This window comes from Mytilus trossulus, chromosome 3 (genome assembly GCF_036588685.1).
Source record: "Mytilus trossulus isolate FHL-02 chromosome 3, PNRI_Mtr1.1.1.hap1, whole genome shotgun sequence".
Taxonomy (NCBI): Eukaryota; Metazoa; Mollusca; class Bivalvia; order Mytilida; family Mytilidae; genus Mytilus; species Mytilus trossulus.
The window spans coordinates 25,929,935-25,945,650 of NC_086375.1; the positions used below are offsets into that span (position 1 = coordinate 25,929,935).

Here is a 15,716-nt window from a genome sequence, read left to right on the forward strand (position 1 = left end):
ATTTAGTTTTGTATTTACATTGTACTTTGCCTCGATTTGGTTAACGAGACACAACTTCCGGTTAAACTTACGATTTTGGAGCGGTGGAAAATAATCGTAAACATTTGTTGCCTACAATGTAGTAATGAAGAGTCAACACCCAGATGCAATTGAACAAACCAATATAGAACTGAGACGTTCATCTAGGAATGCAGCAGGCAACAAACTTTCAAGAAGACGTAATGCGAAGTCAAAGAGTGTCCCCGAGTCTGAAAAGACCATAAGTTTACAAAGTCAGAGTATAGAGATTTTGCATAAAACTGTTTCACCAATAAAACACCAGTTACCAGTTATTCTTGAATCGCCTTCAATATGTCAACAACAGAGTTCAATTGGTATGATAATGAATGTTAAAGGACTTTATAGGTTTAGGCATAGGAGTTTTTACTATTTGCTGGTTTACTATCCAGGCCCGTAGCCAGGAAAATGAGGGGGTATTTGAACTCACGAACTGGACTTAAACAGTCACAATTCGAACAGAATGTTAACTAACAGTGCTTATTTGTTTTCAAGGGGAGGTTAGTCCATAGTCCAAACCCCCTGACTATGGGTATGCTATCCATACGGTTATGCATATTAAAGTATTGATAGTATATATACCTGGCAAATAGTAACCACCCCCCTTGGTACATTGTATGATGTCCATTTTCACTGATTAGTTCAAAATTTTATTTAGGGGCTAGCTGAGGCTCACCTGTGACGAAATGGGCCTTGTCTTTTAACTTACGTCATGTAAGTATTCAATTTGGAGCTACATTTGTAGCTAACATGAAGGCGCTTCTGGACATCACTTGTACCATTCTGTATAAACATATTGTAATGAGCTCACCTTTCGCTACAATTTTGGGTTCAGTGCATTAAGTGTCTCAGTTGCGAGCATGAACCTATATCGTTAAAAGGCCATTACAGACTTTTCCCTGTTTTTTAAAGTAAAAAATTAAGGCTGAAATCCAAGAGCTTCCAAGGGCATTTTGACTTACATGTATCTGCTCTTTGGTCAGCCTGTTGTCTCTGACATACATTTGTATTCCCTATTACCATTTGCAATTTTAATATAACATAAATAACCTCTTGAAAAAATGTGTTTAATCGTTCTAATTCTTAAACCAAATAATCATGATTTTTAATTCACATTTGGTGTGTAAACGCTACCATATTAACAATCAAATGCACAACTGACATGTGGTAACTAAGGAGTTGACGCCATATTGACTTTCTAAAATCCATAAATGTTCAATGGAATCTAAACTAAAATAGCACCTACCTCCAAAACTTCATTTGGATAATGCGATCAATTTGAAGTGTTGAAGTAACGAATTAATCTTTCCAATGAAAGTTTTCATTCGTAGGACGTCAGGTTTTGCCATGACGGGAATTCACCAAAGCATTCATGAAATTTCACGGAATTTTATTTAAATTTAAATTTTACATATTTTCAAAGCTTACATGCATTTATTTTATTTCTTTTTTTGTGGGTTATATATGGACTAAAATAGACAGAACTGTTATGCATTTGTTTTTTAATCTCAATTTGCTGAAAATCCTGTGAAACCTGCAAGCTTGTGTAAGTTGTGTATCACGCATGAATAGATTACAAAAGTAGTTTCTGAAACATATTTTATCGAAGTGTAAACTAAGAGAAAACTTCTAATCGACCAATCCAATTCAAGTATTTATAGATATGCAAATCATTTAAGAATTATAACAGATATAAATTTATTGGAGAAGTATTGTAACTGCTTTATCAGTAGCATGTGAAAACTAAGGTTGTGAGTTTAAATCTTGCAGGTACACTCAAATCTAATCTTTTTTAAGGTATCAGGTCTGTTCACTCCCACAACAGTCAACACATTCTCTTTCTACCCATTTGACTGCTTGGTTTTGTTTGCACCCAATTTTTACATGTTTTTTTTACAATGCAAACAAAGAAACATTATCTTCAGGTAATGTTTTTTTTTCCATTTTCTGATTTTCAATAGTCCAGGACTTTTGCACTCATCTGAGGAGAGATTCCTGTCATTACAATGAATTTTCAGTCCTCTTATGTACATGATATACATGTACATGTAGCATTAAGCAGAGTAGACACATGGATCAAGATGAGTTGATTTTTTTCAGTGGGTAAATTTTTCAAGAAATTATGCTTAGAACATTAATTTTAATTTATAAATGTACATGTGGAAGGATAGTGCTAAGGATGACATTGTATTAATTTAGAAATTCTCTGAATTTTGGTTTTATTTTAGGTCAACCTGCAGCAGAAATAGCCACCCCTAAGAGCAGCAAGACTTATTCATTTACGGAAAACACACCATACAAGGAGGATTTATTAATCTGTTCACAGCATTTTGACCCACAGCAAGACGTTGGTTGGGATTGTAGATCACCAGATGCTGTTAACTTTTTGAGAAAAAGTATAGTTTACATGTATTTACATCACATTATGTCATACATGACATATATACTGTGGATTAAACTATTTTCGTGAATGAAAAAAATAAATAGAAAAAAGATTTTCATTTTCATGCATATTTGGTTTCATGGTTTTGACATACTTTGTGAACCAGCATATTTAGAAAATCTAAATTTTGTTGAACATTTAAATTCATAATTCACCTTTTATCACCAAATTAAAAAATATTGGTATCCATCAAATAATAATCAATCTCTCCACAGTAAATAGAAAACGATTGTTTGGTATGATTGTCAGTGAGACATTTGTCAGAACTATGTTTCTGATTACATGTATATGAAGGATTTAAAAAAAATGAAGAAACAAATTTACAGTTATACCACATCTCCTTATTGTTTTTACAGAGAACCTACATCATGTACATTGTTTTTATGTACATATGCATACAAGGATTAATAACTTCCAGCTGAAGGACCCCTCCAGGTGTGGGAATTTCTCGCTGCATTGAAGACCTGTTGGTGATCTTCTGCTGTTGTCTGTTCTATGGTCGGTTGTTGTCTCTTTGACATATTTCCCATTTCCAGTATCAATTTTATCCTTAATGCTTTTGCAGGAAGAAAAGAAAGGTTATTATTCTGATTATTTTTTATATTTGATCATAGGATGATTGCCCAACAATAATCAACTGTACATTAATATATACTGTATATCTATTATTAAAGAAAGAATTGCCTTAGCAGAGTAAAATCATTTTCTGTAACATTTGATAATTTTTTTTCAGGCAGAAGAAGGAGACATTATAGTGATGTGTCCGACATTATTACTCAGCTCCATGTCAATACAGAGGTATGTGAAGAAAAGGCGCCAGACCACCAAATCAAAAAACTATAATATAAACAAACAATTTTTTCAGTTTTTATATATGAAAAATATTTAACCTTATGTTAAACTTCATAGAAACTATATTATAGATTAATAGCAGCAATATGTCAGACAAGTTCTATAATGTTGGTCAATCAACTTTTTGTAAAAGTGTTATGTCCCTTGGAAATATTAAATTTATGGAAAATGTCCTTTTCTGATTTTTGTCGAGCCTGCGACTTTTGTCGCAGAAAGCTCGACATAGGGATAGTGATCCAGCGGCTATGGCGGCAGCGGCAGTGTTAGCTCACTTCTTAAAAGCTTTATATTTTAGAAGGTGGGAGACCTGGATGCTTCATACTTTGTATATGGATGCCTCATGTTACGAAGTTTCCGTCAGTCACATTTCCAATGTCCTTGACCTCATTTTCATGGTTCAGTGACTACTTGAAAAAAAAGTTAAGATTTTTTGTAATGTTAAATTCTCTCTTATTATAAGTAATAGGATAACTATATTTGGTATGTGCGTACCTTGCAAGGTCCTCTTGTCTGTCAGAAAGTTTACACTTGACCTCGACCTCATTTCATGGATCAGTGAACAAGGTTAAGTTTTGGTGGTCAAGTCCATATCTGAGATACTATAAGCAATAGGTTTAGTATATTCGGTGTATGGTAGCACTGTAAGATGTACAGGTTCAACTGGCAGGTGTCATCTGACCTTGACCTCATTTTCATGGTTCAGTGGTTATAGTTAAGTTTTTGTGTTTTGGTCTGTTTTTCTTATACTGTATGCAATAGGTCTTCTATATTTTGTGTATGGAATGGTTGTAAGGTGTACAGGTCTACCTGGCAGGTGTCATATGACCTTGACCTCATTTTCATTCAGTGGTCAAAGTTAAGTTTTTGAGTTTTTGTCTTTTTTTCTAATACTATATATGCAATAGGTCATTTATATTTGGTGTATGGAAATATTTCATGATCTTCATGTCAGTTGCACAGTTTTTATTTGACCTTGACCTAATTTTTTACGGTTCATTGCTCAGTGTTAAGCTTTTGTGTTTTGGTCTGTTTTTCTTAAACTATAAGTGATAAGTCAATTTTATTTGTTGTATGGAAGAATTGTTAGCTGTACATGCCTACCTGGCGTGGTTCATCTGACCTTGACCTCATTTGCATGGTTCAAAGGTCAATGTTTAGTTTTCTTGGTTTATGTTAAGTTTATGTGACCGTTGAAATAAAGCTTTATTATTAGGACTATCAACATAATATCAATGGTTAGTAAAGAAGGCGAGACATTTCAGTGTGTGCACTCTTGTTATAAAACTTATGCTACAGGACTAAGGTTAATATCAGCAATATCTTGGACAAGTGCTTTAAATGGTGGACAATCGCTCTTTATCAAATAGTTATGCCCCTTTGAAATAACTCTTTTCTTTTATCTTTAAAGATAAGGAAAAGGTTTCTTTGGGAAATAAATTAAAAAAAATAGTAAGATAGTACAAGTTTGGGGTAATGGGGTTCATTATTATTCATAGGTACTGGTACCAATTTTCATAAAATTCATAAGTAAATCCTGAAAAGTAACTTTCAACAGAGTAATTTTTTTATAGGCTTTAATAGACACTGGAAAAACTACAAAAAATCAAGTATACTCAATTTCACACAGTTTTTCCTCAATCCACAAAAATAGGTTTCAACAACAAAAATTGATTTTACATTATTGCATATTGTTGAGTTAAGGTTTTGGTTCTAAATGGCTTGGTCATTCATCTGAAATTGTTCAGATTTTTCATTCTTTAAAAATAAAAACAGTAATCTGTGCTTCTACCTATGTTGTGATCAGCTGATATAGAAAAATATCATGAGATCCTCCAAAGATATGTCTTAAGTTTGTAATTTTATAGGATTTACATGAGGAAAAACCAGGATCCAGTACAACTCCTTTGTTGGGATTATGGATAAATGATGGAAACTGCTTTAGTAATAACAATCTACCAGACCCTCAACCAAACAGGTAATACAGAGTTTAGCAATAAGTATTCAGCATCTAGTAAAGTTTTGCAATTTTTATTTTCAATAAAATGAAACATTTCGTGTAAAAATTGTTTTGAGGGCATTTCTGGTTTGTTTTCATTGTTACGTTATTTGTATATTTGATTTGAAACTATGAACTTAAAAAGAGACTGAAGTGACGTTCCATTATTTTAAATTGAAATTTGTACAAATAGATATAGGAAGATGTGGTATGAGTGCCAACGAGACAACTCTCCATTTAAATAATAATTTATAAAAGTAAACCATTATGTGTCAAATTACAGTCTTAAACACGGAGCCTTGGCTCACACCAAACAGCAAGCTAAAAATTTCAAGTGTTAAACCATTCAAACGATAAAACCAGCAATCTGATCTATTTAAAAAATGAGAGACGCATATGAACTACATAAACAGACGACAAATACTGTACATCAGATTCCTGACTTAGGACAGGTGCAAACATTTGCAGCAGGATTAATGTTTGTTTTGATTAAATTATAATACTGGAAATTTATTTTTATATTTTTCAGAGAAAGAAGAAAGAAAAATAAAATCAAGTCAAAGTCTGTCAAATCTAAGAAAGGAAATGATGGTGCACCTGAAGCTTTGTTAGAAAAGTTACAGCATGTTTTGGAAAAATGTGAAGGTATGTAAGGGGAGATAACTTTAAACGACAGATGGTGTGCACAGTACACACAAGGGATCAGGCCAAAAACAAAAGATTAATTATATTTTCATAAAATGCTGTATTCAAATAATAAACTAAAAACATGACTATATTTTTTTGTAACCATTCTGGTAGCAATTTTTGCACAAATAACAATTTTGCAAAAAAATCTGATTTTACAGTATTTAAGAATGACATCATTGACATTGGGAGTATTAAATTTTTATTTGAATAAGTAGAATTTTAACGAGGTTAATTGTTGTAAAAAGCATTATTGAACATTGACTGTGAAATAGAATATAAGTATTGTAGGGGTGAAGGTACATATGTGAAAGTCTTCTAAACAATTTGTTTGGGCTGCTCCATTCTGAATGCTCACACGTCTTATATACTCTGAATCAAGTTTTAATTTAATCTCACCTGATAATCATAATTTGATTTTTTTCTTCTTTAGATAATGAAGGAAATGAAAAGAAGGACCGTAGGAAAAGGTAAGTTTGCTTGTCTTTGAACATAAATTTGATTTTCCTTTTATGCTGTTTAAAGATTGACCGGGGATAACCACTATATTATACCTCTAGTTGAGAAGTATATTTGACAATTTATTCTACCCCTGCTTCTTGAAGTAGGTGCTATATTGCATTTAACTTCTTTGTTTATTCGTAATTATTGGAAGCTCAATCTGGCAGAGTTGTCTCATCTTGCCCTTATTGTCATTGCTCATAGATTGATTTTAAGTTTTGTGGTTAAATTTTTTTTTTCCTATCCTATTAGTAATAGGTTAACTATTTTTTAGTGTCTAGAATTATTACGAGGTGTTCATAACTGCATTTTCAAATGGCAATGTTCATTTTTATTGTCTGTTGGTCAAGTTTTGTTTTTGTGGTTAAATCAGTTAGATACTATTTAAGCATTTAAGCTATACTAAAATTGGTGTATGAAATTATAACAAAATGTACATGCCTGTTATGAAAGTTTCATTTTCATACATAATATATAATGTTAATTTTTTGTGATGCCTTTAAAAAATTCTTTATTTTAAAGACTTTCTAGATAAATTCAGTAAAGATCAGTTAAGCAGGCGATATGTAGTATTCAGTCTATTTATATGTTATCATTTCAGGTCACTTTCAGTGGGTGATGAATCCAAGGACTTATTTGATGAAACATCTGCGAACAATAACGATAATGACAGTTGGAGTGATGACGATCTCTTCGAGGATGATTCATTTATCATTAAAGCAACTCAAATACAGGTTGAACCAAAATGTCAAAAAAGGAAAATGGAAACTCGTAAAAGTGACGAACCACCTGTTAAATTAGTGAAATATGTTGAAAATCAGAAGTCAGTTCAACCTAGTCTTCCAACTGTTAAACATGGTCTCTCAACAGCAAGATTAACAAGGGTTACTTCTAAAGCTTCACCCTTTAAAAAACACAAGAGTTTCAATGACAGACATGAATATCAAAAATCACAGGAGAAAAATTACAACTATGCTGCACAGAGTAAAGCCAGTAGACCTTTCAATGCTACAGCGAGTGTCTTAGCAACAAAACAAAATAATACAATTGTGTCAAAACAATTTTCAACAGTTACTTCAAAACCTCCTGTTTCTTCAGCGAAAGGAAATAGTTCATATAACACTTCTCAGCAAGTTAGTAATGTTTTATCAAATCCGTATAAGGCCTCTTTTCAAGTTTCTAATAATGTGTGTACATCGAACTCTAATGTTATAAGTGTTTGTAAAGAAAATGTTACTGCAACGACGAAATCTTACACATTCTATAATTCTAAACCAAGTTTTACTATGGCCAAACCTGGTACTGTCAGTCAGTGTCCAACGTCAAAACAATCATATAGACTAAGCAATCCTAACCATGGTGTAGTGCCTTCAGTAAAATCAACTGTCTCAAGTCAATCCTCTGTAACTTCAACACAAAGTGCATATAAAATTTCAACATGTACATCATTCTCAACTAGATCTAGTTGTGTAACCACTTCAAAGCCTATTTCATCTGTTGCTAACTTGTCCCATAGGAACATTGTAAAAACAGTCACAAGCACAGAAATTCCTGGAAAGGTGAAGGCTGCGAGTCATACACTTTTTAAGGAAACTGCATGTTTACAGTCTCCAAGTTCTCGTAGAACTAGTGGAGCATTTGACACCAGTCTTTCAGATGATCTTCTATGTCAACTTGTGGAACCAGATGAAATTTTAGACAGTCAGGTACAAGTTTGTACAGGAAGTGACAAAACTGATCATGTTGATGATGCTTTAAGTTTTTTCCATGATGTTCCACAGTCAAAGTCAGGAGCTGGAACTTCAAATTTAAACAGGCAAAAGGTTCCAAATTCCAAAATGATGGCTAGTCAAGCTAAAATAAACTACGACAACAATCATGCAAATTCAAGTGCTCAAAATCTAATGTGTTCAAATTTAAAAACTTCAGAGGTTAGAAAAGAAACAAGTAGTGGTGCTTATTTATCTAGTCAAATTTCAAAAGATAATTCAAAGAAAGTTGATCAGAAATGTTTGAATTCTATTAGACCTAACCAGAAAAACTATGTGGGGGCATGCGTAATAGAAGAAACAAACAGCTCATGTGCATTGGTCAAACAAGAGCCTATAATTAATCAGGACTCAAATGCAAGGAACTTTTCAAAAACTGTGAATACAACAACAAAAGGCCTTACTGGTGCTGTCAAGGTCAAAGTTGAAACAAAGGACAAACATGACAAAAGTAATGTGGTTGTGAAAAAAGAACTTAAAGAAGAACCAGCAAAATCATATCAACTCAAGTCAAGAACACCAAGGAGCAAAACGATGGCAGTATCATCTGCAACAGGTAAAATTTCTCTCTTGCTTGTTATAATTAATGAAGGATATGTTTTATTAAGTATTTAACGACGTCAAATTCAATGCACCACTTTGAGTACTTCAGGGGCTCAATTTCTGTATAAAAATTGTCCTGATGAAGCCTGCCTTGCAGGCGAAACATGTAGACATAGATAATAAAATTGCAGATCTTTTGAAGTGTTGTTGTCAATTTTAATTATTATTTAATGAAAAGCGTAAAATTAAGTTCAAATTTTAAGCATATTGAAGTATTCATCTGCAGTATGGTCATATGTCATTGAAGTCATTAGTATTGTGTTTATACAGATTAAGTGTAATATTTTATTAGGATTTCATTTTGATATAAGTGTACAGTCATCAATATATCAATAATAGGTTTTTCCATGTACTTTACAACATTTTATGGTCAATTATAGTCTTCTATGTTGATAGAAATAAGAATAACAAGTTTCTATTAGAGACCAAATGATGTAGAAGTTAGTAAATAAAGGTCAACACCATGTACAGCCTTCAAGAAAGAGCCAAAACAAAAACCACATAAAAATATAAAATGACAAATGAATTCATTACTTGTTATATAATGTTTTATGTCGTGTAAATTAATACTTTTTCTAACTATTTTATAGCTTATGCAATGGAGAATGCCAGTGAAGATTTGTTCATGTCTGATGATGACGAATTGTCTGAACCACAACTTTTAGCTTTGTTAGAAAATGTAGAATGTAAGTAGGATTTTTTTATTTAGAAAAGTTCCACATTTAAAAAAAAACACCTTGGTCTTGAGCATCACTGAAGAGACATTTATTGTTGAAATGTGCATCTGGTGCATTTAGTTGGAAGTTAAAACCATTGATTGAAATTAAGAAAAAAAAAAGGTTAAATGTAAATTTTAAAATCACATCTGATTTACATGAAATGAAATGTACTTCATTACATATCTGGCACAGGCACTTGTCTCAGAATTTTTTTTTCCTATATACCTTATTATAACACAAGGTACTTAACTTGCATTTTAGAAAAATGTTGGGTGGTGACGAAGTTCCATTATATGCCGCTTTATAGGCTGTTAATCCGACTAAAGCTTGTTATATCCTAAATCTAAATTGATTTATCTTTACAATTGTGTATAACATGCCTACATTTATTGTCGAAATCAACCGTAGCAATCCTACCAAAGTATGTCAATCGTTATAATTTTGCAAACCGCTGAAGAATTGGCAATAAACGCGTCATGCTCCTTGTATATCTCGGTTTCCGATTGGTCGATTCTATGGGAAAGTCTAAATGATTCTCGGAGTTATCGGATCTTGTTTCATTTCATACATAAAGTCAAGAGAGAGTCTGAAAGATATTGACGTCATGGGAAAATTTGTAACTAATTAAACATACCACAAACAACACTTGTTAGATTTTTTTCACGGTATATCTTACAATTTTACTAACTGTATGATAAGATCTATTCATACGAAAACTAACAGTTTTTTTTAAAACGATTTTTATAATAAATCATTTACCAATGTTTACTGCGGCCGTTTATTGCCAATTCTTCAGCGGTTTGCAAAATTATTACGATTGACATACTTTGGTAGGATTGCTACGGATGATTCCGACAACAAATGTAGGCATGTTATACACCATTGTATAGATAAATCAATTTAGATTTACGATATAACAAGCTTTAGTGGGGTTGACAATAAAGCGGTATATAACGGAACTTCGTCACCACCTAACATTTTTCTAAAATGCAAGTTAATTACCTTGTGTTATAATAAGGTATATAGGAATTTTTTTTCTGAGACAAGTGCCTGTGATATCTGGACTTATTTTAAACATTTTAAAATAATGATCTTTTGTTTTTTGAAAATTGAATGCAAAAGCATTGGTTATTATTACCATACTGGTATAATAATGAAATAATCATGAAACTCAGTATTCTCAGAAAAGGAATAGAATTTTAGAGAAGACGACTTCATCTTTTGCATAAAATATCTACATTAAAATATTTTGTATATTTTATTTTAGCTACCCAGTCATGCAGTTCAACAATGGGTAGAGGTACATTACCATCACGCACAGCCATGAGTTCTGTCAATTTTGATAGCCACTTAGATGAAAAGGGAGATAAAGAAGAAACTACAGAAAATAAGCAAACCACTTTTCCTCAAGCAGGAAAAGACTATAAAAGTCAGTCAAATTTATTTATAAGGCCAACAGCAAATTTACATCACACACCAATTGGAAATAATTGTCAACCTCTCAAAAGTCCATTTAAATGTTCACCTGAGGATATTGAATGGAAACGATTGGAGGCTATTAAACGCAAACAACATAAAACCAACATCGGTGATAAACATGATAAAGTTGGGACGTCTGGTATTATCCATTCTCTCTCAGACTTCAGTCCTATCAAAAGCACTCCTCCTAGAGCCGGTTCTCAGCCGATGAAAAGTCCATTTAAATGTTCACCAGAGGACATTGAAAAGAATAGACTTGAGGCTATTAAACGTAAACAACAAAAACCACAAACAGGAAATAAATTATGTACACCTTGTAATACTCAACTTCTTCCAGAGTTTAGTCCAATTAAAAGCATGCCTCCTAAATTAGCCAGTTCACAAACAGTTGGAAGTCCATTTCAATGTTCTCATGAAAACATTGATAAGAAACAGATGGAAGCCGTTAATCGCAAACAATGGAGTTCTAACATGCAAAATAAAATTAGTAGCAGTCCAACTATTTCGGATGAAAGTCCATTCAAATGCTCTCCACGGACACCAAATAATTCACACCTTTCTCAAAGTCCATTTAAATGCTCGCCAGAGGATATCGAAAAGAAACGATGGGCAGCATTAAAACGTAGACAACTTAAGTTTGATATCTCTGGATGCAATACTCCACAGGCACAGGTGGTTGAAAAAACATCATGCGAGAACCAAATAAACAAACACGTCGCTTACAAATATGGGAATACATGTCCTGTGTCAGGTAAGAGTAGAATTGAAAATATGTCTATAGAGAGCATCTGATATAATGAATTTAAATCTGGTGTAAGTTATAGAAGAAGACTTTTTTAATGCAAATAAAAACTTCCAATAGTGATCAAGTTTAATATACAAAGAGAACAATAAGTCTGGATATTTCACAAAAATTGTATTTTAAACAAGATTTCCTGATATTTCAATATAAAAGTTGAGATATTTCAGACCTGACTTAATGAATACTTTATAGTTTAGACATCATGAAATAACAACTCATGTTATTACAAATTATGTTAAAGTGATAAAAATCAATTAGAACTGTTTTTTAAACGAGTTGGTTGATGTTTTATTAGGTGGATACCAAATTAAATAGTATTCTCTTGATCTGTACTACAGACAACAGGCACACAAATGACACCCTTTTGCCTATGACAGCACATTAACAACTCCTACTTTTTATGCACGACTAGTTGTAATAAACTTAACAGGGATGTTATTACTTTGGTTTTGATGTAAATATATATATATATACTAAATATATAAATATAAATATATATATATATATATATATACTAATTTCGCAAATATATCCAAGTGAATGATTCTGTTTCCTAAAAACCTGTAATTAATTCTTGCTGCAAAAACTTTGTGTTAACAATTGTATTTTGTTTTGCAGCTTCTGAATCTAAACCAGAAAGACATGGTAGTGAAACAAGTCCATTGAAATATTCACAGGAAGACATTAAAAATAAGAAAGAGGAAGCATTAAGACGATTGCAGCAGAAATCGGCAAAAATTGTTAAATCAGCAGAAAGTACTGATGATCAAGAAAGTTCCTCTAAACACGTTTCAAAGACTCCAACAAAAACAGCCATAGATAAAAGTCATTTAAAATGTTCACCAGATGATATCGAAAAGAAGCGACTAGAAGCACTTAGACGTAAACAGCTAAAATTACATCAGGAAACAAACACTCAAATAGATAATGAAAGTCAATGTGATGCAAGTCCTTTTAAATGTTCTCCCGAAGATATTGAACTTAAGAAACAAAATGCTGTAATGCGAAAGAAGTTAAAATTTGATAATATAGATGACAAGAAAAATCCTGAAAAGAGTTCCGAAATAAAGGAAACAGTTGATAACAAAAAAATTACTAATAAGGCTTCCGATTTTAACAAAATAAGTAATAATACTAATGTTTTCAAAACTGCAAGTTCTCAGAATGCGAGTCCAGTTAAATATTCTCTCAAAGAGGAAATTGAGAAAAAGAAACAACTGGCTTTACAAAGAAGACTTGAAAAGATGAATTCTGCTAAAAACTTAAATTCCAGTTGATACACAATGTATCTTACAGTGATTGTAGACATCTACAGTGCTTTCATTTGTTCATAAAAATTATACAGCATTAATTTTGGTGATTTATTGTATTAATGAATTTGTTTTTGTGCATCATAGTTTTAATATATCCATCAGAATGGATGTTATGTTATACCATTGTAGCTATGCATTTCTGTCAGAAATGATTTTACATAAAACTTTTTGCTTGAAAAATGTCAAAGTTGAAATTTAATTAACTTGTATTGTGTTTTTGTTGATGTCATCATTAGGATAAATTTGCTTATGTTAATAATTTTGTAAACTGATGTTTCTTGGTCAAACTCCCGTAGCATATTGTATTATTAAATTGGTGCATCTCTATTTTTTAGGGGTTATCCTATACAATTTTCATTGCTTAGTTTTGCAAAACTTTGCATGAATTCTTTTCATAATTAGTTAAATTTTGTTTGGAACTACCAGTTCATAAGGGAATGCATTTTTACAAATGTTGCTAAAAAATTAACAATAATATGTATTTTTAGACATTTTTTTGAATATTTGGCTGCATGTGTAAGCCAAAAAAGTGTCCTATGAAACTGTGTCCTCTAGAACATTATTTCACAGTTCATCTGTAAAATTTTGTTCATGGGACAGTATATCACATTTGTACACCATAAAATAGTGTCTCCCTTAGTGAAAAATTGTCCCTAGTACTAGTATTTTTTGGATTAAGGCCGTGTCTGTTTTTTTCTTTGTTTTGCGTCAACTGATTCTGAGAAAACCTACCAGACAGCAAGGAAAAAAAACACACACAAAGAAAATAACACAAGAGTCTGCTTAAGTTCTGGACTGATTAACAGTGACTTTAGATCAATACTGTCATATCTAAGTGAAAGAGCAAACATGACAAACAGGAAATTTAGCAATGTACAAACTTGATATGACTATATTCTGAGAAATCATAAATGGCCTTGGTATTTCAAACATTTCCCATTTATACTGAAGCCTTTGAGAAGAGACATGTTTTGATCTGAGATGTGTCATGTTGTATTAAAACCTATGTATAATCAATAATTCCCTGTATCAAATCAATAATGCTTTAAGCATGAATTATCTCCCATTTTCAGAGTTATCTTCCTGTAATTTAAATACTTTATGTAAACTTTTTGGCAATATATTAATATTTTGTTCTGCATACTTTTTTTTCAGAAAATAAACTAATGAAATTATGTTTTATTTCTTAATATATTGTGGAATTAAAAATGTACATACTAATTTATCCTATCCTATCAGACAGTAGATATCATTTAAAGAAATTTATTAGAAATATTTGCAAAAACTACTATTTTTCATTTAAAAAAGTATAAAAATTTATTTCAATTATAAAATAAGATAACTTTGCAAATGGGAGGTAACTCTTTCTTCAAGCAAGTAAGGAACGCCTACTGTAAGACCTGTACCAAGGAAGAACCATTACAGTGAAATTGGTTGATCTTTTCAACAAAATTTAAAACAAATAAATCAAAACTTAACATGAGAACTAAAGTATAAAGGTGTTTTTGAAGACATAAGCACATCAAAGGCACTCTTTTGTTGATTTGAATTAGTTTTTTCACAAAATTTGTCAGTCAGCTCAAAGCTTACATATGCACCAAACATTTTAACAGCATCTATAGCCTTGAGAGATGTATTCATTTCAATTTTTCCCCGTTAGAGCTAGATGAAACATAACATTTTATCAGAGTTTTATCCCCTATGGTGATAGTTCTTGTATTTAACGTGTCTCTTATGCTGGCTACGTAAAGGCTCTCTAGGATCTGAGAAAAAGTTTCTGTGCCGGCGAGCGGAAAGGCATATGGAGCCAGAACGATCCTTTTATCTTTGAAAAGTGAAACACAAACGATCTCGCTCGCCGGCACATTTATACTGGCCATTTCTGCTGTCACATGTATCGAAGTCAAGATCGCTTAAACGCTTTAAATAAGGAGCGTACTTGTTATTTAAAGCGCAAAATAGATTTGAGTATAAGAATACACAAAAACACGGCTGGAAAAACCCGGAAAATACGGATTTTCTACTGACGAACAAAAAAAAGTTTGTGTTTGTTTTTGACACAAATTGGCCGAAAACCTACCCACACGCGGACGCAAAACAAATAAAAAAACAACTATGGCCTAAGTCTGTTTATCATAAATTATACCTGAACGGTTGATAATTATTTTTTTTTGTATGAATTCAGACTTTTCATTTGACTTCACCTGAGTTGCCATTTTGATCATTGTTGTAATTGGATGAGACAAATTAGTGTGTCATCATGATCTCTTGCATTAAGGTAATCTGTCTTAACACTGAAAAGAAATTCAATGTCAAAGAAGATTAACATTTTTTGATTGAGGAACATTAACTAGTGGTGATAGGGAAAAAGAAATTCATATGATAAATGGTGCAAAAAAGTATTTAATAGTATTGTGTATTTGTAGGTGTTTTATCAAAATATGTTGCAAATGATTGTATATTTCATTAAGATTATTTTTTTGTTGATAAAAATT

At 31.9% G+C, this 15,716-nt stretch overlaps 1 protein-coding gene across 2 annotated transcripts; it reads left to right on the forward strand.

Annotated features, from left to right (window-relative positions):
- Positions 1-10: 10 nt before the first annotated feature.
- Positions 11-13,899, forward strand: LOC134710996 (uncharacterized). Of its 2 annotated transcripts, none has more exons than XM_063571421.1 (10): positions 11-374; positions 2,286-2,453; positions 3,234-3,298; positions 5,218-5,327; positions 5,878-5,993; positions 6,469-6,505; positions 7,138-8,861; positions 9,499-9,594; positions 10,895-11,857; positions 12,527-13,899. In XM_063571421.1, exons 1-10 carry the CDS (start codon positions 125-127, stop codon positions 13,183-13,185), a joined length of 4,188 nt encoding a protein of 1,395 aa, XP_063427491.1. In that variant the 5' UTR covers positions 11-124; the 3' UTR covers positions 13,186-13,899. The 2 variants fall into 2 exon arrangements, with proteins under 2 accessions (XP_063427491.1, XP_063427492.1); XM_063571422.1 differs by having other exon boundaries at positions 10,895-11,056.
- The last annotated feature ends 1,817 nt before the right edge of the window (positions 13,900-15,716 follow it).

Coding starts and splice junctions, on each gene's coding strand:
- LOC134710996 (XM_063571421.1), top strand. CDS start 125: ATGAAGAGTCAACACCCAGATGCAATTGAACAAACCAATATAGAACTG. Junction 2,454..3,233: donor TGTTAACTTTTTGAGAAAAA/GTATAGTTTACA, acceptor ATTTTTTTTCAG/GCAGAAGAAGGAGACATTAT. Junction 9,595..10,894: donor TTTGTTAGAAAATGTAGAAT/GTAAGTAGGATT, acceptor ATTTTATTTTAG/CTACCCAGTCATGCAGTTCA.